General features: G+C 39.2%; 1 protein-coding gene across 1 annotated transcript in view; it reads right to left on the reverse strand.

Moving 5' to 3' along the window:
- Window positions 1-4,148: 4,148 nt before the first annotated feature.
- Window positions 4,149-24,000, reverse strand: part of LOC143294548 (regulator of G-protein signaling rgs-2-like) — a 98,685-nt gene continuing 78,833 nt past the window's right edge. Inside the window, exons 4-6 of the mRNA XM_076605924.1 lie at window positions 16,854-16,915; window positions 15,569-15,735; window positions 4,149-12,859 (exon numbers count right to left, since the gene is read on the reverse strand). Coding sequence (XP_076462039.1) covers window positions 12,683-12,859; window positions 15,569-15,735; window positions 16,854-16,915 — 406 coding nt within the window. The 3' untranslated portion in view covers window positions 4,149-12,682. The remainder of the gene's footprint in view (window positions 12,860-15,568; window positions 15,736-16,853; window positions 16,916-24,000) is intronic.

Here is a 24,000-nt window from a genome sequence, read left to right on the forward strand (position 1 = left end):
TACTCCAACCCCCCCCCCCCCCCCACACACACACACACACACACACATACCCAACTCCCTCCACTTGTTCTGGATAGGTAGTCTGTGTGCTAGGTTGATGTTGTTGTTGTTTTGTGAGACGATAAATTGAGGTCCCGTGTGCAGTACATGAATAAACGATATATATAAGTATCAGTATCAATATCAGTAGCTCAAGGAGGCGTCACTGCGTTCGGACAAATCCATATACGCTACACCACATCTGCTAAGCAGATAGAATCTGTATTAAAAAAATTCATATATAATAAAGAGAAAAAGATAAGATAATGATAATTATAATAATTATAATATATAGATAAACGAACAGATAGATAGATAGGTGAATACATAACAGAAATTAAAAAAACAAACAAAACAAAAAAACAACAACAAAAAAACGGAAATTAAAGGGTTGTTTCTGACGTAATCAGTATCATTTTCTCAAGGAGACGTCACTGCGTCCGGATAAATCCATATATCCGTTACACCACGTCTGCGAAGCAGATGCCTGACCAGCAGCGTAACCCACCGCGTTGAAAAGTCATCCCCGGCGGGATATGAACCTGCGTCCTCTGGATTAGAAGTCCAGCTGGCGAAATTATGTAGAAAACACCACTTTGGTAGTAATTATAACAAACTCAGGTGCAGGCAGAAACAGGGGTGAAAAAAAACCACAAAAAAAAAAACCCACACACCCAAAAAACAAAGTGATGTTGCATTATGGCGACACGCTCTCCCTGAGTACAGCAGCCCGAATACAATACAATACAGGACAAGACAGTGCAATACAACACAACACAATACCATACAATGCAATACAATACAGGACAAGACAGTGCAATACAATACAATGCAATGCAATACAATTCAAAACCGAACAATACAATAACAATACAATGCAATACAAAACCGTACAATACAATAGCGATACAATGCAATGCAATACAAGACCGTGCAATACAATACGAGACAACACAGTACAATACAGTACAATACAACCAGTTCCCTCCACGCATCACAGTTGCTTGCAGCACTTGCTGTCCGAGTGGATCTCACGTTTTGTTCTTGTTTGTTTGTTTGTTTGTTTGTTGTTGTTGTTGTTTTGTTGTTGTTGTTGTTGATCAGTGGCCTCCAGAAAAAAGAGGATCCAGGCTGACTGATTGTCTGTTCTGCAGCTGACTACCTAGCTGTAAGGTTTATTTTCAGCACACAGCAACAGCTAGTATGTCCAAAGCTGACTGAAGATATGCAGCTGTGATGGCAATTAACCCCAGCAATGCAGAGATCAAAGCCAGGGGGAAAAAAAGAAAGAAAGAAAAGGTTAAAACACAGCAAAAAATAAAATATAATAAATAAATAACACCCCAAAACAACAACAACAACAACAAAAATTTATTAATACTTTGATAATAATGTTAATATTTTGTAACATGCCTACAATCACTAGTATGTGTGACTGGACATTGAACAAAGTTAATTATTCCTCCAAATAAATAAAAACCAACTCTACCACCAACAACAATGCTCCGACGGTCGTATTTGGCAACAATCTCCAGACGTTTCTGTTATAAATCTTCTCTTATTTTAAATTTTAGGTAAGATTTATGATATTACGTAAATACCCCCCCCCCTCTCCCGTCTTTGTTTTCGCAATATCAAGTAAATTTTATGATATGCTGTTAAGTACCACCCCCACACACCCCTAAAACTAGTTTGTTGGTCGAACACTTTGACTTCAAGTAACTTCAATTTGTAATCATTAAAGAAAAAAAAGAGGGACTATTGCAACTGTCGTATGTAATTAAGACAGTGGTGTCGATGTGAACAGACATTCAGAAAAGGTATTTTTTCTAGCCCAGGCGATCGCGCAGACTAATTCAGGGATTAGACACTTCGGACTGTGTAGCAGTTTTCAGGAGGGAGGCAATAATCTTTACGGTTTTATCACGGAACGGGAGAAAGGGGCTGCGAGTTATTTCCCTTACGTCACAATGGCATGACTGACAAATTGAGAATGCAGGATCAGGATTTGGGGCGTTGTTATATACAACTTAGCCATTTTTGGCATTTTATGCCCCTTCAGATTTACTCCTTTTTATTGTTGGTCAGGTGGTTGACAAGCTCAGTCATTTTATCCATCAAAGTCGTATTTCGTTTTTGTCAATAACTCATGTTTATCTATGACTAGTAATGTAGTGTCTTCCTTTGAAGTACAAAAAAAGCATGCTTTTGTTTACATCGTCAAACCCATTAAAATATTAAATATTTTGTACGTGCTTTGTTTACATCGTCAAACCCATTAAAATATTAAATATTTTGTACTTCTGTTTCATGTCCCCTCTGACTCTTCTTGCAGCCAGCGTTTGAGGTTTGGTTATGGGTTGATAGTCCAGTTTGTATTGGTGAATATTCCAAAGAGAGCCAAAATGATGCAGCTGCTTTAATTTTTTTTTTTTTTTTTTTTTTTTTTTTTTACATTGAAACATTTGCCTGTTGTTTATTGATCCAAAGAATAGATCTTTCATGTAGAATGATTTCTTTTTATCAGTATATGGACGGTCTGTCACGTTTAAAATATGAATTATCTTTTGCTTTTGCGTAGGTCTTTCAATGTTGCTCATGTGTAGGTCTTTCAATGTTGGATTTCTGTGTATTGGCAAGTATTTCTATAATCATGTTGAAGGATTTCTCTATTTATGGATGGATCTTTCATGTTGAAGGATTTGTGTTTATTATATGCCTTTCATGTTTAGGGATGTCTCTGTGTATGGGTTGGTCTTTTGTGTTGAAGGATTTCTCTGTTGTAAATAATGGATAGCTCCTTTATATTGAAGGATTTCTCAGTTCATGGATAGGTCTTTCATACTGCAGAATTTCTGTGCTGTTTAAACTTTTATTGACAACAGATAAGTCTTTCATTTTACAGGGTTTTCTGTTGTTAATAGGTAGGTCTTTCTTGTTCAAGGATTTCTCTGTTAATGAATAGGTCTTTCTTGTTCAAGGATTTCTCTGTTAATGAATAGGTCTTTCTTGTTCAAGGATTTCTCTGTTAACGAATAGGTCTTTCTTGTTGCTGGATTTCTCTGTTGTTAATGGGCAGGCTTTTCATACTGAAGGATTTCTGTGATCTCAGTCCGAGTCAGTGGATAGGTATCTCATGATGGACAATTTCTCTGCCATGTATGGATATAGGTGTTTTCATGTTAAAGAATTTCTCTGTTGTTCATGAACAGGTCTTTTATGATGAAGGATTTTTCCGTGGTTATTGGACAGGTCTTTCATGCTGCAGGATACCCGTGTTGTTCTTGTGTTGAAGGATTTTTTCTGTTGTCAATGAATAGCTCTTAAGATTTCTCAGTTCACTGATAGGTATTTCATATTAAACAATTTGTCTGTTGATAATGAATAGGGCTTTTATGTCAAATGATATGTCTGCCTTTAATGAACAGGTATCTTATATTGAATAATTTCTCTATTGTTAATAAATAGGTCTTTTATGTTGATGGACTCCTCTGCTGTTAATGAATAGGTCTTTTATGTCAAAGGATTTGTCTGTTAATGAATACTGGGATCTTTCATGTCAAAGGATGTCTGTTGGTAATGAATACTGGGATCTTTCATGTCAAAGGATGTCTGTTGGTAATGAATAGGTTTTTTATTTGCCTGTTGCTAGGTCTTTCATGTTGAAAGATCTGAAATGATGTGCCATCCCAGGCCTTCCCAGGTAAATGCTGTAGCAGAACATGTCTATCCTGTGTAGTCCTCACCAGTCACCAATGAGCCCAGATAATTATTATCTTTCATGATGGATTTCTCTGTCATCAAAGGGCAGGTCTTTCATATTGCAGGATATCTCTGTATGTAGATAGGTTTTTCATATTGAAGGATACCACTTGTGACTGTGTGTGTGTGTGCATGTGTGTGCATGTGTGTGTGTGTGTGTTTCGAAGAATTTCTCTGGTTGGGCTGGGAGGATGGTTTGTACAGAGAGATGTGCAGCAACAAAAAACAAAAACAAATGAACAAAAAATAATTAACACCTAACAATTACTTTTTTTCTGCCCAGTCCATTTGATACACTCTCATCCACGTTTTAAGGAACCATGCCAAATGACAACCCAACACACATCTTTTGGAATTTTGCTGTCATCTTTTTTTAATTTGTCACATTAAGTCAACCCTCTCTCACACACACAGAGTAACTGTGAACATACACTACATAATGGTGACTGGGGAGTCGCCAAACGACGAGTTATCATCATTTAAAGTGCTTGGAGTGTACACTGGGTGCTTGACCAGTTTTGTGCTTTGGGAATCGTTCCCCTCCTGTGCTATATGCACTCTCCCCCCCACATTCACACACAGACAGAAGCACAACGACCCATGAAAGCACAACATGACTGGAACGTATGATTAAGGAAAAACATGTTGACTTTTCTCACACAGACAATACCACTGCCTGGAATATATCCACCAGTAGGTCAAGCGGTCACACTCCTAACATTCAAAAACTGCATACAGTACCTGGGTTCAGATTTCAATGAAAATCACTTAACATGCAAATGAAAGTATTTGAAGGTGTAGGGGCCTGGGGGGAAGGGCACCACTAACAAATCTGTTGCAAGGAAAAAGAAAGATGTGGATAATCAGAGAAGCTTTTAAAATCAGGTTCGGTCTTGTAGCCAACACCTTTCCTTGTTGGCAATACCAACAGGATCATGGTGTCTGTTATAAGCTGATCATAGACGACTTATGCATCACAAGAGCTTTGGACTCACCAGGGTTATGAAAGCATGCAACAATGAAAGTGATAACATTTATGAACATTCTTGGAAAATGTCAGCATCTGCACAATGGCAACAATAAATAAACATCTCAACAAAACTCCCATCCTTAACTTTCAGCATGGCAACAAGGCTTATCTGTTATCATTACAAAAATTGTAGGGTCACCTTAATAAAAATAAATAAATAAATAAATTTCAAAAAATTTAAAAAGTGTGCCAAAGACAGCAGATTCAGCAGTCATATTCTGCGATGTTTTCAGAGATAGATATTTTTCGTTTTCAGATTAATGCTTCTTGCTAGCACTATTTTATCATTATACTTCATCATTACCACATCTTGATTTACAATCTTTGATTGTACCTTTCAGTTCCTACAATCTCTTGTTATCTATCACCAAATAGTCTCCCTAATTTACAATTTAATGTTTAGTTAACAAATCTCTTAAAATAAGTCTCCCTCATTTACAGTTACATGTTCAAATAAGATAGTTACATGTTCAAAGAAGATTTTGTTGATTTACTGTACATCTCTATGCAAGTAAATGTTTTCCATGAACTGATCTGTCATGTAAGCAGAAAAGTTTAAGAAAAAGAAGAAGATTTTTAAAAAAAATAATTAAAAAACAAAAACAAAAAAAAAACCTGTAACAATTTTGTTGCTGGCAGAAAGAAAATGAAACCAGCACATTTCTTCAATGAAAGCAAGTCTGTACTGATAAAGGTTGGAAAGAAAACAAAAAAGCATGACATTCACAGGCAAAATGCTGACCACTCTCTGACAGGCATGACAGGTACACAAACACATTTATACACCTACCTTCAATCTAATACACTGTCAACGTAAGGAATGACACCATGAAAAATTACACCCACTTGCTGAAAACGAAGTGTCTGCACAAAATCACATCTAAAACACTGGTGTTTGAACAAATTTAACATCTGTAAATGCTGTCACCTGCGGAGCATTGTGGCAAACGAAAAACACATCAAAACCTATGAGTTTGAAAGTATACAGTACTGTCAAATAACATGTATCAAGCGGCAGTTTGTATGCATTTGTTATTTGAGTTTATGTACCTAAACATGTTCATAAAACAGGCATAAATGATGACAAATTGAGAAAGAATTTTAAAATCTATACATTTCTTGAAAGTGATGTTATTCATTGCTTGAAAAAAACAAAAAACAAAAAAAACATCCATTGATATTTTTCTTGATAGTGATGTTACTCAGTTGAGTCTAAATTGTAAATCTGAGAAACATCCTGTTTGAAGGTGGAGTGAGTGGGTGGTCAAAAGTAATCACAAAAACAAAGCCATGTCGAGTGTGTGAAAACTGCCTTGTCTCCTCTACACTAAGAGGAAATAAAGAAGAAAAATGTATTTGTGTGTGTGTGTGTGTGTGTGTGCGTGCGTGTCGAAGATTTCAACTTGTCTACTGTGTGCAAAATAAAGATATATTCATTAGTACAGATTCAATCTTGGCTCATGGACATCATACTGAATTTGAGATGGGAATACCTGTACATGGGCGTACAGAAATATCTAATGGTCCATTCATGCGATTCTATTTCCACATAATGAAATGGCGAGAATGCATTGAAGACTGGGATGCAAACCCTCAACACTCATACATGTAAACACTTCATTACTAAACTGGATCAGCTCTCTGAATATATATATATATATATATATATATATATATTTGTATGCACCACTGAGCAGTCTAGTCCATGACACTGATGACTATCATCATTCCCCCAGTTTTTGATGGGGAATTTGCAGCATTTACAACGGATACTGTAGCCATTTAATCAACTCCCACCACCACCCCCAAAAAACCAACCACCAATAAACAGGAGGCGAAACCTTCATGGCTCACATGTGATTCCTGCTGCACAACACAAAAAAAATGGAAATGCCGATGATGGAGGGGGGTTGGCAGGGAGATGGGGATGGGTGATTACCAGTGCATAATGAACCAAATAACATTTTTGCTCACCATCAGAAATGAGTGTCTGTCAAACCAAAAGTTGTTGACTGAAAACAGAGCAATTCTATTGTAAGCAGCCCACACGGATTGGCATTTCACTGTTTTACATAAGAATGACCAATCCAAAGTTTCAAACTTTCCCTGTCTTCATCATGACTCTTTTCTCTCCAAATAATGTCAGGAGTTGATCGCTTTTTATATACTTGAAAATAATCATTCATGTGTGCATTGTGCAACTTGAGACTTACTGGCCTGTTATTCAGTTTGTTGATTTTTCATGGTCATTCAGGGCCATTATGCAGAGTAAGTGATGAGGCCTGTGCACAAATCTTTCTCTGGATAAATTTAGTAGCCTCCTTTGCCAAGTTTCTACAATATGATCACATGTTATCACAAATTATTAACTGAATGCACGATTCCGACACTGACAAAGACTTTTCAGGCAAGATGGTTTCTTTCCATCCCAGGCAATTCAGTATCTTGTTTAAAATATTTGTATGCAGTAAACACACTGATGGTGTCATTGTGTGTGCTCTATCCAGAATTAGTTTTCTTTTAAGTGTGGACATGAAATAAAATGTAATGCCATATTTTAAACCCAAAACAAATGTTTCAGTAACAAACCCTGAATGTCCCTCTGCGGATCCAGAGGCTGAATGGAATATATCGTTCATCATCTTGAAATGCATCTTAACCAGGAAGACTTACAGTTACACCTACCATTGGTATGAGTGGAAAGATTTTTTTCTTTTTTATCAAAATTTGGTATTGACAGACAAAAGTATTTCCTGAGAAAACTAATTTAAGTTTACCACATGCAAAGAAACACACACACATGGACACGCCTGACAACTGAAACACTGTTATTACACAGAAATATTGTGTGTGAACACATAAGTGAGCCAAAAACCAAGTCAATCAAGTTTTGTGTAATAATACAATTTATCAACAAAACAGGAAGATTCTGTCTGCTAAGAAAACATAGCAGTAGTTTTGTCTTCTGATGTCCAACTCTCAAACCCACAAGATGAACCCTTTATGTATTAAACTTGTGTCATCTTAAACATACACTGTACACTCTCATTTGGACCCATTCATGAAGACCCTAAGAAAGTGTGGCTAATTGTCCCAGACAACTCATGATAGACCTCACAGCATCCCATGCTCTATGTGCATGAGTTTTGCTGTGAAAAAAACTGTGATTATATCACAACTTAAGGTAGAATGACCTCTCCATACTGGATAGTTCTGATAAACTGAGACTGAATGGAAAGTGCACTTCTTCAGATGTCTGACACAATTTCCTTCTCCCTGTGTTGGTACTATGTTCCTGTTCTCTGACAGAAACCAGCAGCAGTGTTGTCTCGTTCGTCATTTATTAGATGGATTCCCCCGTCTCCTTGACGAAGGCAGCAGTACGTCGCATGTCCTCCAGTCCTCATAAGAGCTTCCGGACCGCTGGGACTGGGTCAGGCCAGGTTTTCTCTCGGAGTGCTTGGTGGAGCGGGCAGGACTGCAGCAGATGTTCTGTTGTCTGGCTGCCTTTTCTGCAGGGGCACTGCTCTATGTCACAGCAGCAGTGCAAACCTTATCTAAAAATGAGGCAGTCTGCTCAGGCATTTTGCAATGTGCACAGAAGTAATATTAAAGGTTGATGGTAAGGAGAATCACCAGTTCTCTGTGAAAGATGGCCTTGAAGAAGCACAAACTGGTCATTGTAAAAGGATCACGACTTTGGAAATGGTACATGCAGGATATTGCTAAGATACTGATTGTGACAAGATCTTCTTGACTTTTGCAAACTGCCATTGGAAGTGTTTGTCAGACGAGGTCCTGTTAGTGTTTGTCATCAGGCCAAGTTGGGTTCTGTGGGTGTTGAGTTCCCTTACCAATATTCTTTCTTTTTCTCCCCCCCCCCCCCCTCTCTCTCTCTCTCTCACATGCAACCTGGCTTGTGGCACAATCTTGCATTAATACATCTGAACCAGAAGGTCTTACAGTAAAATATACACACTAACATAAGATTCTGCAAAAAAATTAACTTCATAAAGGTGTGCAAAATCACCATGCCTACAAAAAAACCCAGAGTGCTTGGGAACAAGGAGATAAGAGGATGGGAATTAAATACTGCTGGAATAAAATATATCATGTTTGTGACACTGATCACCACAGACTTGAATTTTAAAGTAATGCGTGGCCCTACAAAGACCTAAGGGTAGTAAAATAAAATAAAAAATTTCTTCTTTTTTTTAAAGTTTAAAATAACATGTTGGTCCAGAAAGTTAAGGACCACTCACTGTGTGAACAAGGTAAACATGTTTTTCCATTATAAACCTATCTTGGAAAATCCACGGGATGCACGCTGGGGTGGTAAGTGGGCATAACAAGAGTTTTTTCTCATTGGAATTTAGCTTATACAAATACATGAAACCAATTTCCATATAAAGCAACAACCACATGCTCGATACATGAGAAAAAGGAGATTTTGACAGAACTGGATGTTTTATAAGCACATTACTGCAATTAGCACATGCAGTACAGGACTTTTCTCAAAACAGTTTGCCTGGCTGGCATGAACAGGACCGTGCTGGTGCATAAAACAAGACTGCTGAACATCATTCTGAAAACTGAACAAAAGGCCACAGCCACTGCAAGTGTGTGAACTGTCAGGGAACTGGTGTCATGCAGTCAACCTCAGCCACAGAACCTCGTATCCAGGGGAATGTTTCTGGCACACCCTTGCTGGTCTGACCAACACACTTGGTGATTCTGTCACTGTGTTGAACTACACCATCAGACCTCATTGTGCAAATCCGAGTTAAGCAACTGCAGATGACAACATTGCCAGTGTGAGCATTCACCACATCTCCTGTCATTTTTTTTTTACCAAGATGTGAGGGATGCTTAATAAACCACCATTTTTACACCTGTCAAGTCAATCGTCTATGGTAATTCCTCACACAAGAGCGGCAGACAAAAAAAATCACACACAAAAAAAACAGAGAGAACCTTGCAGATCCTGGTGCACTGCATAATACACTGAACACTCACTGCCTTCCTCAGTAATGGTGCTTCTTTTTTTTCCTTTTTTTTAATACCAACCTGTTCTTTTCTTTTACTAAAATGATAGAACACTACTAAATGTGTGGTGCTACAAGCAGCCCTTTACATTCTGACCAGCAATATGCACATACAACATACTGAGGTCCAAGGAATGCTCCATTGGAAAGTGAAAGGTATAAAACATCTTGTATTCCAGTTATAGTTTTCCTGATAGAGCCACACCCCTGAAGAACACCACTGAATCCAGTCTGCACTGAAAAGCCACAGATGTGGTTTCTGGATAGTGTCAGCTATTCTGAATCAGTGTACTGGGGTAAGGGCAGAGTTGGTTGTCCATTGATGAGACTTGCCAAGAGACTTGTTGTGCCATCTGTGTGTCAGCCGGCTTAGGCACCATCTACAGACACCCATGTGACTGGTGCCACAGTTTGTCATTACATCATATGCTTTAAACATAGCCATCAGACAATTTTTTCAAGGACAAAATGGTGATTGTAGGTCTAGGTGTCAGTTCTCTCAGTTGCAGAGTTGGCTTGTTAGGAAACAAGTGAGTTCATGCCAAAAACAGCATCAGCGGATACTTCAATGACCGAGACTTGATGGAGACTCACAAGATGAGCTGTGCAGAAGGTTGGGATGAGACAGCCTGGATTTATGTGTGCACAGGGAGCACAGAGCAACCTGCTCTACCAGATATGTCTGCACTGCAGTGCCAGCGGGTGTGCTGTGGACAAAGAGAGCACTGCAGTGACCGGACAGGATCACAGAGGCCAGCGGTGATCTGCTGCATCCTGTCCGCTGGTACAGTGTCAAGGGGCCATTACGGGCCATGACGACGCCAGGTTTACAGCTATCATCCACATCCCATAATCTGCAGACGTGAGCCGTCATTCAGCCGCCGACAGTTGCTATTAAAGAGCTGCTGGCAGAGCAGATGGTGCCACACATCCTTCAAGTTAAAAATAGGTGAGAACACTGAGCAGTGAAAGATCATGTTGTTCTACCTAAATGATAAAATTCAATTGTCAACCATTTTGGCGTTAAATTTGCAATACCATGTTTTACATCTAGTCAAACTGATGAAACTGACACTGAAGACCATCATCTGATTTAGATTTGTGATCCTCTAGTCTGGTCTGTTAGAGATAATAGCACAAATGTATTTTCGATTTCGCATTTGCCGATAGTTTTCAATGTCAGTATTACAAAAGTAAACGTTCTCTTTTTGGGGAGGTTAGCCTCTGTTGTATTCAGTCCATTCTCCATTGTTATTTTGACAATTTAAAGCAAAATCTACCCGATGATTTTGATTTAATTAATCAAGCACCATCATCTAAGCCATTACCACTCTATTGTTCAAATCAACTGTATTCAAGTTTCGTTGTTTATGACATGATGACATATTGTTGTGAACCATATCTCAGACATGGATTGACATGCACCTGGACCTGACACCGATGCTTTGCCTGCACAGTGCTACAAACACTCAGTGTGCCACAAACCCCACAACTATCAATGTAGATGTGATAGGATAGTTTTTGTCTTAACAAATGAAATCTGCCTTATTGGTCAACAGCTGCACAAGAAAAGAAAAATCACTCCTGCCTTAACATAGTTCTTGCCAATTGCTTGGCTGCTGCCGTCCTAATTTATATTTTCTGGTTTGCAGGTGAAGAAACAGTTTGTCTCTTCTACTTTTTCTGTGAAAAAAAAAAATGAAATGTGCAGTAAACAAGAATATGTCAACTGAATTGTTTCCTTTACATAAAGAAAACAAAAAGTAGATGCTGATGAAAAAGAAAGCATAAGTTCCAATATTAAAGCTGACTAAAAGATAATAATTGGCACACACCTATCAATCATATTGCGTTCTTTGAGCTTATCTACCATTCCCTTCACAAACTATTATTATTTCTGCACTGATTTTTAGGAATCTGCTCAATATGTGAGATTGATTTCTTTTTCTTTTTTTTAAAATAATGTGAAGCATTACGGTTAGCCATTCTTAGGCAAATGGCTATACTCTATAGTAACTGGTACTATTCAAGGAGGCTCACAGTGCAGTAAAACAAATACCAAACTGTGACATTCAACTGAAAAAAAAAAGAAGAAAAAAAGCAGCTAAAGGAAACAAGTCACACATGCTGACCTTGATTTAAAAAATTTTTTTTTTATCACTGATCTGTTCAATCGAATGTTGTGGTAAAACTATTTACTAGTGAAACACACACACTGTGCCTGTGAACGTGGGTTGTACAGATGTTCGTTAAAAAGATCACAAAGAGTGGCATGTCCAGTGGAGTTCTATTGGAGACAAGTGGTCCAAACCTTCCCTGCTGTGCAGCAAGCCAGTCCCTAAACTCCCAGCCCTTTCCTCACAGTCCCTTACATCTACTACAGTGCGTGGCACACCACCCTTCCCAAATCCATGCCACACCCCTGACCCTTACCCCACCACTCACCACAGCCCCTCCAACACTTGCACAAAATATGGAGGCCAGACTCACAGCCAGTGACAGCCAGTGCTACAAGGGGTGGAGAGTGGGGGGAGGAGAAATGTCTGCCTCACAAGGAAATTTTTTTCTAAAAATTTTCTTCTGTCCTCCCCTTGCCAAGATGATGTCATCAATCCCACAAGGCTGCTTTTCCTGTGATGGCGAATACAGGCAACATCACAAGATGGCGACCCGTTGTGACGGAGACCACCTGCTGGGGGCGGGAGGGGGGGTGGGGTGGGGGGCCTTCCATTTAAGAGACATGGAAGAGGATAAACAAATGCACAAAATGAAGTCCATGAATGTTGAGGAGGGGGCACCACTATGCTCACGTGTACTGATGCTGCTGCAACTGTCTCTTGTAGATCTGAGAGTTCAGGAACCTGGGATAGGAATCTCGATGCATTAGTGTGAAGATTTGCAGTTGTGCTTCGTCGAACGTGTGCGGCGTGGGCTCCACCATGTTGCGGTTGATCACCTCACGGACACGCGAATCTAAACTAACCTGCAACAAGCCAGAAAGCACATGCTGTCATCTTGCAACACACACACACACACACACACACACACACACACATGTATACACACACTCAAACAATTCAGTGAGCAACTGCTGAGATAACATATGTGAGTGTGGGCAAATTTGCTGAAGGTAACCTTTGTTTTTCATTTATATTCTATTAACTACCTTCTTTATTTCTTTTGTTATATTTCATGAAAGTTTTGAGGTTTTTGTTACGTATTCTTCATCATTTGGAAGATCCTCATGATCTGACCACTTCGTCAAGTCTATATGAGGTCAGGCATCTTGCTCCTCCCCCTTTTTCTTTTTAAATTGGTGGAGTCTGTATGAATCGGTCTACACATTTTGACACCTTTTTGAAACTGGAAACAGATAAATTTTTTACCTTTAAATATGTACTTTCAGAAACTTCAAAAATCACAGATTAACAACAACAACAAAAGAAGAACAGAAGGAAAATTCGGCATTTAAAAAAACCATGCATTTGCCTGCTTGTAACTTTAGAAAAAGAATTATCTTGAACATGTTTGTGGTGTTTAGAGATTCATAATTAAGTAAACTATGAATTCTTATTTGAAAAAAGCACAGGAAAATTAATATTTTCTCTCTGTACTCAAACGAAGTCAAAAATGGTGAGTGCAGGAGTGACGTCATGCCACAAGACAGCAGTCAACCGTGACAACGAATGTTCAAATGAGAGACAAAGGCCACATCTGTGTTCAAACAAAAAACCAAACAACAACAAAAAAACCAAACAAACAAACACCTGTAACACTGATGAAACTTTTGAACTTCAGCATTAGACCCCAGATCAAAATAACTTTACTAACTGCAGTCACAAAGTATATTGTCACATCATCAGCTGGCGTAATTTCAGAAAATCCTGGAGTCAAATGCACTGAACACTGTAATTTAACCGCAACTTTAGCCAGGTTTTTGAGTGCTGCATCACATTTATCTTGATTGGATCTAGATTTCATGTTATTCAAAAGAACTATTCTTGCATAACATCAAAGAAAGAAATATGGAATTCCCCAGAACACTGAAGAAATCTCTCTGATTCAGACTCCAGATGCTGGCAGAGTGAAAGAGATTGCAACTGTCTCTGAACACTAAATCGATCTTTCTCAGCATCAGGCAGCTCCTTTCAGGGGCATACTCCACAATGCAGATGATGGTTTATTACAATGAAATATTCTGCATGTATCGAAGCCAATCCTCAATCAAGGAGACTGGTTAGAAAATAAAAAGCTAAACTGGAAATATACTCTGCCACAGTTTACAGTATCAATAGCAACGGTGCCTTTGTGTACACATACAGGTCTTGTTTAGTTTCTCAGCTCAGTACAAGTTTTGACTTTTTTTCACAATGTTTGTTCGATGTCGAATAGTAAAAAAAAACCAAAAAAACAAATTTAAAAAAAACAAACAATTATATTAATATCAATTATTCAGAGCTTGAAACTACAATTGTAATTGTTTTGTAGGAGAATAACAGAAATATACAAAATACCTTTTACTGTTATAGCATGAATGATTTTATGAAAAATCAACAAGTCCCACATCGACAGGTCATTTAAAAAATTATACGTGTCAATGACCAACAACTGACATGAAACTTTAACCATGGTCAGGAACCCCTCCCCTCCACTGCCCCCCATTCATATGTGGGTGTACTGAAGAATATCAGATTAAAGTACCTTTCCCGAAGAACACAACACCAAGCTGATGAAACAGGGCCTTGAACCTTAATCACTGGTGAACACTGGATCAAAAATCCAATGGCTTTCATGGCACCTCCTTGTATACTTAAGTATATATCAAACATGAGTATAGTTTTATTGAAGGAAAGTGAATGGAGAATAATATAATCATGTGTTCGACACTGACAGGATGAAACAACTCACAATCATGGGTAGGTAACCATTGAAGATTTAAAGAAAAAATATACAAAAAATATTTTGAAAGAAAAAGAAAATTCAAACCACAGTTTTCTATGGGTGGAAATGCTACATAAAAGAGTGCAATCATAAGCTGAAAATCATACACAAACACTCGCAGACAAACAGTAGCACACACACACACACACACACACACACACACACACACACACAGAGTGCATCAATGCGTACACTCTCTTCAATACACACCACACATTACACATTATTCTGGGTTAGTTCAAGAAACAAGGCCCTGACTGCTTTGGGGAAAAATGTTTTCGAAAAGTGATTGGTTTTGGTTCTAATTCTCCTGTACTGATGACTTGAGGGAACCATAAAAAAATTCTGAACGTTAAATGTGATTAATCCTGAATGACTTTGCCTTTCAAGTATCTGCCTGCTGTATAAAACATACTAGTTGGGTCATGGTTAAGTATGTGTAATTAAACACGAATAACAGTAAAAATTACTTTAGAAAATCTGACTACTTCTTGTACCCATTTGTTAATACAATGTCATTAGAAGTGGAAAGCATGGAAAGAATTCTAAAGACAAATCTGGTATTGACAGATAGAAGTATATATAATTTCCTGACAAAAACTGAATCTGCTAAATTTTGCCATGGACACATTCATACACACATATATATATACATACACAATGATACATGGAATGATGGATATACACAAGACAGCTGATACAAAGTTATTACACAGACTCACTTTGTTCAAACACTTGATAAGTGTCTCACCTCTTTGGGCGATAATATAGATATATAGTCTTCATATATCAAGCGTGCCTTTTCTTCGACTACATCAGGGTTGTTCTCGGACTTCAGGTCCTCACAGGCCAGCCAGAACAACATGTTTTCTTCGCTGTATTCAGATCGAAGGAACTCGCGGAACAGTCTGCGGCCTCCTGCAACATCATGCATTTTATGTTTTTCAAAAGACACATACACACACTCACACACACAAACATATACATATATGTGTGTGTGTGTGTGTGTGTGTGTGTGTGTGTGTGTGTGTGTGTGCGGTGTCTATGTGTGTGTGTGTTTGCGCACATGTGTGTGTATACTAAATAAATATATCTATAGATATATCATAAATTTGAATCTATATCAGCATATTAACATGTAGACATACAAGACATACAGAAATTGTCACAGATGCGCTCAAGATTGAACTTTCATTCAATGCATGTGTGTGTGTGTGTGTGTGTGTGTGTGTGTGTGTGTGTGTGTGTGTGTGTGTGTGTGCTCTTGCCAGAATGAGTTCTGCAATCACAGCATTACACTATGATGCATATAAGTAAAACAGGAACAAAGTAATGCAGTTATTACCTACTGATCTGATGTGGGTCAAGTAACACAATTTATATAACCTCAGTCATAAAAGTTTGTTTTTTTTAAATAAATAAAATAAATAAATAAAAAACTTTCCTTGATTGTCTGCCATCTCCATTTACTCCATGGCAACAGAGGAGGACATTCTTTTGTTGAGACTGTCCTTGCAAATACCACTATTAGTATTACCAGACTGATTTTCTCTTCTCCTGAACTGCACTCACTGCTTTGCTGACCTCATTCTCCTCACTAATGTCATACCAACAGGTCTTCTGCTCCAGACAGAGAAGTCAAAATTAATGGAATGACAGAGACAAGAGAGCCAGTAATGCCACATCTTTTCTTCTCACTGCATACTCTTATTAAGTTATTATGTACAATGTGATTGATATATTATGATGCAAGTTTAGAGCTTTAATCATCCTTTCACTCCTAGTCCTATATAAATTAATGGTTTCATGCCCCAAACATCTATGACATAAATGTACACATGCTGGCCTTAGATGTGAGTGTATCAGTTATTATGGTCTACACATGGTTGAAAACTTAAGTATCCACATGAAACAGACAAAAGGAGCATACATGCAATGATGTATTCATGAACACACACACACACACACACACACACACACACACACACACACACACACACACACACACACACCCTTTTGATCTTGCACTCCCTTACCTAAGTCTTTCATTAGTTTATCGAAAGACTCTCCCCACGTTTTGAGTTCTTCCAGGGTGGGGCTGCACACACACATGCAAGACTTAAAAAAAACACCTTTTCACACACTTGGTAGAGTTTATTTCTCTCAAACAAAAGAACAGCAGTGTAAGATAGAATTGCTCTTTATCAGCTTTATAGTTACCACTGCAATAATGTTGTTGGAGGATGTGAAACATGCAAAGTATGAAGTTACATATGTATCCCTTTATGTTCAGATAAATTAGATGATAACGAAATTATAAAATATCACTATCAGGTATGCTGCCCTGTTCAAATGAAACAGATGATTCATAAAGTGTATGAAATTTATGTTTCTACTTTTGACATGAATAACTAAATGTACATTTTGTAAAGTAAAGCATACCATTAAAAACAAAAACAAAACAAAACAAAACTGTAATTCATGATAAACAAGTGCATAATATTAAAGAAAACCTTTGTCATTGCCATAACTGGACAAAGTCTGCCACAATACATACCATATAGAAACATTAATAAAATGATTAAACCTGTATGTTTCATTATGAAGTGCAGACCATTGAAAAAACAATTGGTGCCATTACAAAACAGTGGTTGTCTGTCAACAGATGACTTCAGCCCCCTTCAGCAAAATCTACTCTGTCATCAGCATTTCTTTTCAACAAATAAGAACTAAAGAAGAAGAAAAATAAAATAAAAACAACTCCCACCACATTACCCCCATTCACTAAACAGTGCCTGCCCTTTTACCTCATGGCATATTTGTGTGCACACATACCCACACAGACATACCTGCACAAATACTTGCAGTCATGTATGTGACAGACAGGGTGAGAAGAAGTGGGAAGAAACAATGAAAGTGAGAAAGTGAAGGGGAGAGAGAGTGAGAGAGAGAGAGACAGATCACACAGGCAATGAGAGTAAACACAACACACACACACACACACACACACACACACACACACACACAAGTGCATGTAACAACTGTCACACTGAGTTTCAGTTTTTCAAGGCGGCATCACTGCATTAGGACAAATCCACCGTACCACATCTGTTAGTGTTAGGCAGATGTCTGACTGACTGAAAATTACAGCTGATATATTCCTCCAAAACGAAGGCACACCTTTTTGTGTGTGTGAATTTCATGTGCGGTGCTATGTGTCACAAAGTGACATTCTCTCCGTGTACAGTGACAATGTTTCACATGCACAAACACTGAACTCTGGCAAAAATGTCGTAAATATGTGTATCATGCCAAGTAAAGACAGGCAGTCACAAAGTTCGCATCTTTTTCCAATCGATTGTGAGTTGTCCGAGTCTTCTCTTGACAAGAAAGTTTATGAACAGTGGAGCCACCTACAAGACGTTAAGGGCCAGCATACAAGTGGCTTCGTTTGATTCAACTATTGGTTTGGACCAAATTTCTTAACCATTTTCAAAGAGCCATCGTCACGGCTTTCATTTATCAGTTTATGTTAACAGCTGTAGCCTGGAATACTTCATAGAGTGGGCCGACTTCATGAATCTGTGCAGACACACATCAGCAAGAAAAGAAGTTTGTGCCTATTTCCAAGCATTCTAACAAGGTAAATACGGGTGCATTTTTAACGCGTGGAATGTAACACTAGGTTGACATCACTCGGTGGTATGGGTCAAGGCGTTATTACGTCCATAAAAGTGCCAGAAATGACTCGGGCAAGTGCTTTCAGTAGTAATTAAATAGAAAAAGGAAATTTTCTATCTAAAATTACGTTTAAATAACATACTTAGTAACTTACCATGACCCAACTAGTGCAGACTCCGGCAGGGATGTCAGACCCCTGCCGGAGTCTGCACTAGTTGGGTCATGGTTAAGTATGTGTAATTAAATGTCTGATTCAGTTAACAGTTCATTTCAAAAACTGTCAATGAAATAGTCTGAAGCGGAAAATAGCACGGATAGTGCTTTTTTCCATGGTGTTTATTAATATTAAATAGCACCTCTATATTATACAAATGTCATTTAAATGGTGTTAATTAAATAGCACCACCCAATTTCAAGTTTGTCTCCCCCATTCATTTCATGCCCCTTTCCTCTGGTTGAATATCCCCAAAAAGAACCCTTTTCTAGGTGAACCAAATTTGTCCCGAAATAGCACCACATCAGTTCTTGACATATACATGGTATTATAAAGTGTTGGAGCTAAATCAGTATATATATATATATATATATATATATATATATATATATATATATATATATATCATTGTGTCTGAAGTGGAAAATATCACCGATTGTTTTTCATGTGGTGTTTATTACACAGTACATCTACATTATACAAATGCCATGCCATGCAAATGGTGCTAATCAAATAGCACCAGCCAATTTTAAGTGTCTCCCCCATACATTCCAAGCCCCTTATCTCTGGTGGAATATCCCCCAAAAGGAACCCTCTTCTTGGTGAACCAAGTCTGTTTAAACTTCAGCGCGGTATATATACTCCCGAAATAGCACCACTTCAGTTGTTAACATAAACACAATATCATAAAGTGGTGGTGCTAAATCAGGAGTATATATTATATATATTATTAGTCTGACAGTGTATATTAGATAATCATTATATACATAATTTTATAACATACTCCCTAAATAGGACCACTTCAAATCAGGAGTATATATATATCATTAGTCTGACAATGTATATTATATAATCAACATTTACATATAACATACTCCCTAAATAGCACCACTTTAGTTGTTGACATATACACATAGTTTTATGAAGTGGTGGTGCTAAATCGGGAGTATATATATATATATATATAGAGAGAGAGAGAGAGATAGATATATAGATATATTATTGTGACAATGTACAGTAATGTATGACCAAAGTCATCTGACTGGGCTTCCGATTTCAGGACCACAAATTGGATCCCTTGTCAGAATACCATTTTGGGATTCCAACCTCAGTCATTTTTGGAAGTGAACCATTTGAGAATAGGTGGTGCTAAATCGAAAGATGGTTGCAACATCTCATTTATCATGTCTCCATTGCGAAAATTTTCGTTTAAATAGATGCAATTAACTTAGGACTCTAAAATGAGACATTTGCAAGTCCTTGTCGGATGATGAGTAGCGGGTAAAGCGTGCTGTCAACACAGGAGAACTACCACAGGAATGGCACAGTGCAAATATCTCATGTGCCTTTAAGAAAAGGGGCAAGCACTTGGCCGAAAATTACAGACCCATTTCCATCACATCAGTCTTCTGCCAACTGGTAGAACACATTATTTGCCACCATCTACATAAATTCTTCAAGGAGCAAAACACCTTGACTCCCCTAAACCATGGCTTCAGAGCGGGACATTCCTGCGAGACCCAGCTCTTAACCACAATGCATGACCTCTTCTCTTCTTTCGACAAAGGTGCCCAAATAGACCTGGCTATACTGGATTTCAGCAAGGCCTTTGACACCGTGCCACATGAACTACTCCATAAGCTGCCCCACTATGGTGTCAGAGGCCCTATACATCACTGGATCCAGAATTTCCTCATATGTCGCACCATGAAGGTTGTCTTGGATGGTGAGGAATCACGAGAAGTTGCAGCTGACTCTGGCATCCCGCAAGGCACAGTGCTCGGCCCTTTGCTGTTCTTAATTCACATAAATGACCTGCCAGTAGCAGTTAAATCGCAAGTGCGCCTTTTTGCAGATGACTGCTTACTGTACCACCAGATAAGGACCTTCGCTGATCATCTTGCTCTCCAAGAAGACCTGAAACAACTTGAAAAATGGGAAAGAGACTGGGGCATGCGCTTCAATGCAAAGAAGTGTTATATCATCACCATGAAGAAGACTGACTTTTTCTACAATCTCTGTAACGAAATACTACAGCAAGTCAGTACAAACCCCTATCTTTGAGTGATTATATTGGACGTCCTAAAGTGGCACCAAAAAAGCAAATTCCACCTTCAGCTTTTTGCAACGAAACTTGCGACACTGCCCTCAGACCTGTAGGAAGACCTCATATACAGCACACATACAATCCATCCTTGAGTATGCGGCAATAGTATGGGACCCCTACCACCAAGGCGATGCAGACAAGGTTGAATGAATACAACACCCAGCAGCACGTTTCATCAAAGGGGACTACAGAAGTAGAGACGCTGGTTGTGTCTCAACTATGCTGAAAGATCTACAGCTTCCTAGCCTGCGAGATGTCATGACCTCCGTCTGTCTTTCCTAAAACGAGTGGTTGAGGGGTCAGTGCTGGCTGTACCATCTGACCAGTTTATCAAAAAACAAGAAAGAAACAAACGCCGCATCCAGTCTAGACGCTTTGCTGACTTTGTTTTCCGCAATAATAATTATTGTGGACTGGTCAGCCACAAAGAACAACAGAACGCTAGAAGTTCCAGAAACAAGAACAGAACAACTTAGACTGGAACAACCTGAAAGACGATGAGCTGCTGGCATGGGTGCAGGACCACCGTCACAGTAGCAGCAGCATGAGCGCTGTGTTGTATAGCTACACAGCCCCCCCCCCCCTCCCCCCTCCCACACCCTCCTGCCTTTGTCTAACTTTTTTTTTTTTTTTTTTTTTTTTTTTAAGAACCAACCTGGCAGTTTCTCGACAAACCCTGCATGTGCGCTCACTGTGCCGAGCGGGTCGGCATGTCTCTCCGAACAATAGGCACACGACAAACTCCTTACAGTCTGGAATAAGATGATAACACGCACAAAGAAACGCACGGACGCCAGCGCGTCGTTGTGCTCTGGAAGCCTTTCCCGCCATGTTGGACACTGATCAACCACTGATGTGACGTCACGGCGTCCAGTTTTCACGGTGTGGACAACAATACAACGTCGACTCGAGAGAGCGAGTGTCGCGCATTGATTTTCAGGCTGTGCTTCACCGGTCGCGAACGACGTCATTGTCGTTCCCGAAAGTTATATAACGACACGCACGCGTGGCTCCACAAATCTTTGCTACTGGCGCTGACTGAAACACAGGGGAAATATCACGACCTTATGATTATTATAATGTGTGTGTGTGTGTGTGTGTGTGTGTGTTCTGCCTCCCTTTCTCTTTCTCTTTCTGTGTGTCGGGTGTAGGTGTGGGTGACCACACTCCTGTCCTGTTTATGACTTCCCTGATCTTGTTGATCATGGCGGCCTCGAAGCCGCCTCTGTGTGTGTGTGTATGTGTGTGTGTGTGTTAGGACTGACCACCTAGAAAAAAAGGCCGCTGATGATGGTTATATGCCCATCCCTATCTCTGTGTCCATGGCAGCGTTGCTTCTTTCTCAGTGCGACAGCTCGATGTTTGGCACTGGGCAGTCATTGTGTCTGCCTCCTGTCACTTTAAGGTGACAGAATGGTCAAGACGCTGATCTGCCAATACAGTGTCCGTGAGGGTCCAGGTTCGAATCCCGCTATCGCCCTTTCTCCCGAGTTTGTCTGGAGAATCAAATTGAGCGTCCAGTCATGCGGGTGAGACGATAAACCGATGTCCCCCGTGCAGCACGCACTTGGCGCATTGACAACCCATGGCATCAACGCATTGTCCTCTGGCACACACACACACACACACACACACACACACACACACACCACACACACACACACAACACACACACACACAAAGCCTGAGAAGCGCGTTGGGTTACGCTGCTTTCAGAACACTGCCAAGCAGATGTGGTGGCCCAGGTGTAGCGTATATGGATTTGTCCGAACACAATGATGCCTCCTTCAGAAACAAAAACTAAAACTCAACACCGGGACTCGAACTCGAACACTTAAGTTAAAAAATACTATACAGTTTCAGTTTCAGCAGGTGTCTGAGCGTGCAGACAGATCAATATACGCTACACCACAAACAGACACTGAGACACACACACACACACACACACACACACACACACACACACACACACACACGCACGCACGCACGCACAAACACACACACACACACACACACACACACAAACACACACACACACACACACACACACACACACACACATGCAATAATTTGAAGTTAAAGTTGCTGTTGAAGTGACGGATGTTTTGCAGCATGACCTTATCGCTTTTGAAAACGGAATTATTTATGTGCGCTTGTGACCAAGAGACAGGCAGACAGAGACACATATGTATACCTACTAAACTGAACATTGAAATGCTTAATATCAGTAGCTGTAGAGCTCTAGTGACACAGGGGGTACAAATCAGAATCAAACTGCTGCAAAACAGACAAAATGGAACAGAAAAGAAAAACAGTTTTGGAGAATAATTTTTTTTTAATCAAAAAAGATTTATTAAAAAAAGAGAAAAAACCTAACAAGAGATATGCGACGCTTTGATACTTAATGTCAATAGCTTCAAAAGTGAAGGTGGGGGCGGGGTGGGGGTGGATGTGTGTGTGTGTGTGTGGGGGGGGGGAGCCATGGGGGGGGGGGGGTGCCTATTTTTCAATCGTTCGTCTGCAAGGTTTGGACAGTACACAGACAACAAAATACATATTATATAATAACTACTCTTGCATGGAACATCGGAACACATAACATCAATACAAACACTTCACATCATTACTTTGTCGAAGCTGACCATCCAAATGTCACCCTTCCGTTTTTATCTATATATTTTTTTCTCCTAGAACCCACAAGAATTCTTAATTGATTAATGGGTATTTGAGGCTTTTGTTGACTTCTTACGTAAATTTACTGCCTCGGATTTTTGCAAGTGAGAGTAATGATCATAATTATCTTCATTTTCTGTCATCAGTATGCCGAACAAATCTTTTCTCTGTGCTAAAGCTGTATTGAATAAAATACAGGGTTGTTGTTTTTTTTCGCACTTCTTCATATCCTTTCCAGTTGAAAAATAACTGATCTTCATCTTCTGGGCTTTCGACACACACTGGGCAGGAGATGCTGCTGCGTCTGTGTCGAACCATGGTCTGTTGGCATTCGATTTTTAGTGCTCTTAATCTGAACCTCGCAAACAGGTTTTATTCCATTTCTTTGTTACAATCTTAAAATATACTCTTTTTTTTTAAGTACTGATTTGAATGAATAGAACCAGTTATACATACATATCATTGCTCTCTATTTCTCCATACCACTTTTGTTTGTAACATGCTATAA

The sequence above is a fragment of the Babylonia areolata genome, chromosome 20 (assembly GCF_041734735.1).
Source record: "Babylonia areolata isolate BAREFJ2019XMU chromosome 20, ASM4173473v1, whole genome shotgun sequence".
Taxonomy (NCBI): Eukaryota; Metazoa; Mollusca; class Gastropoda; order Neogastropoda; family Buccinidae; genus Babylonia; species Babylonia areolata.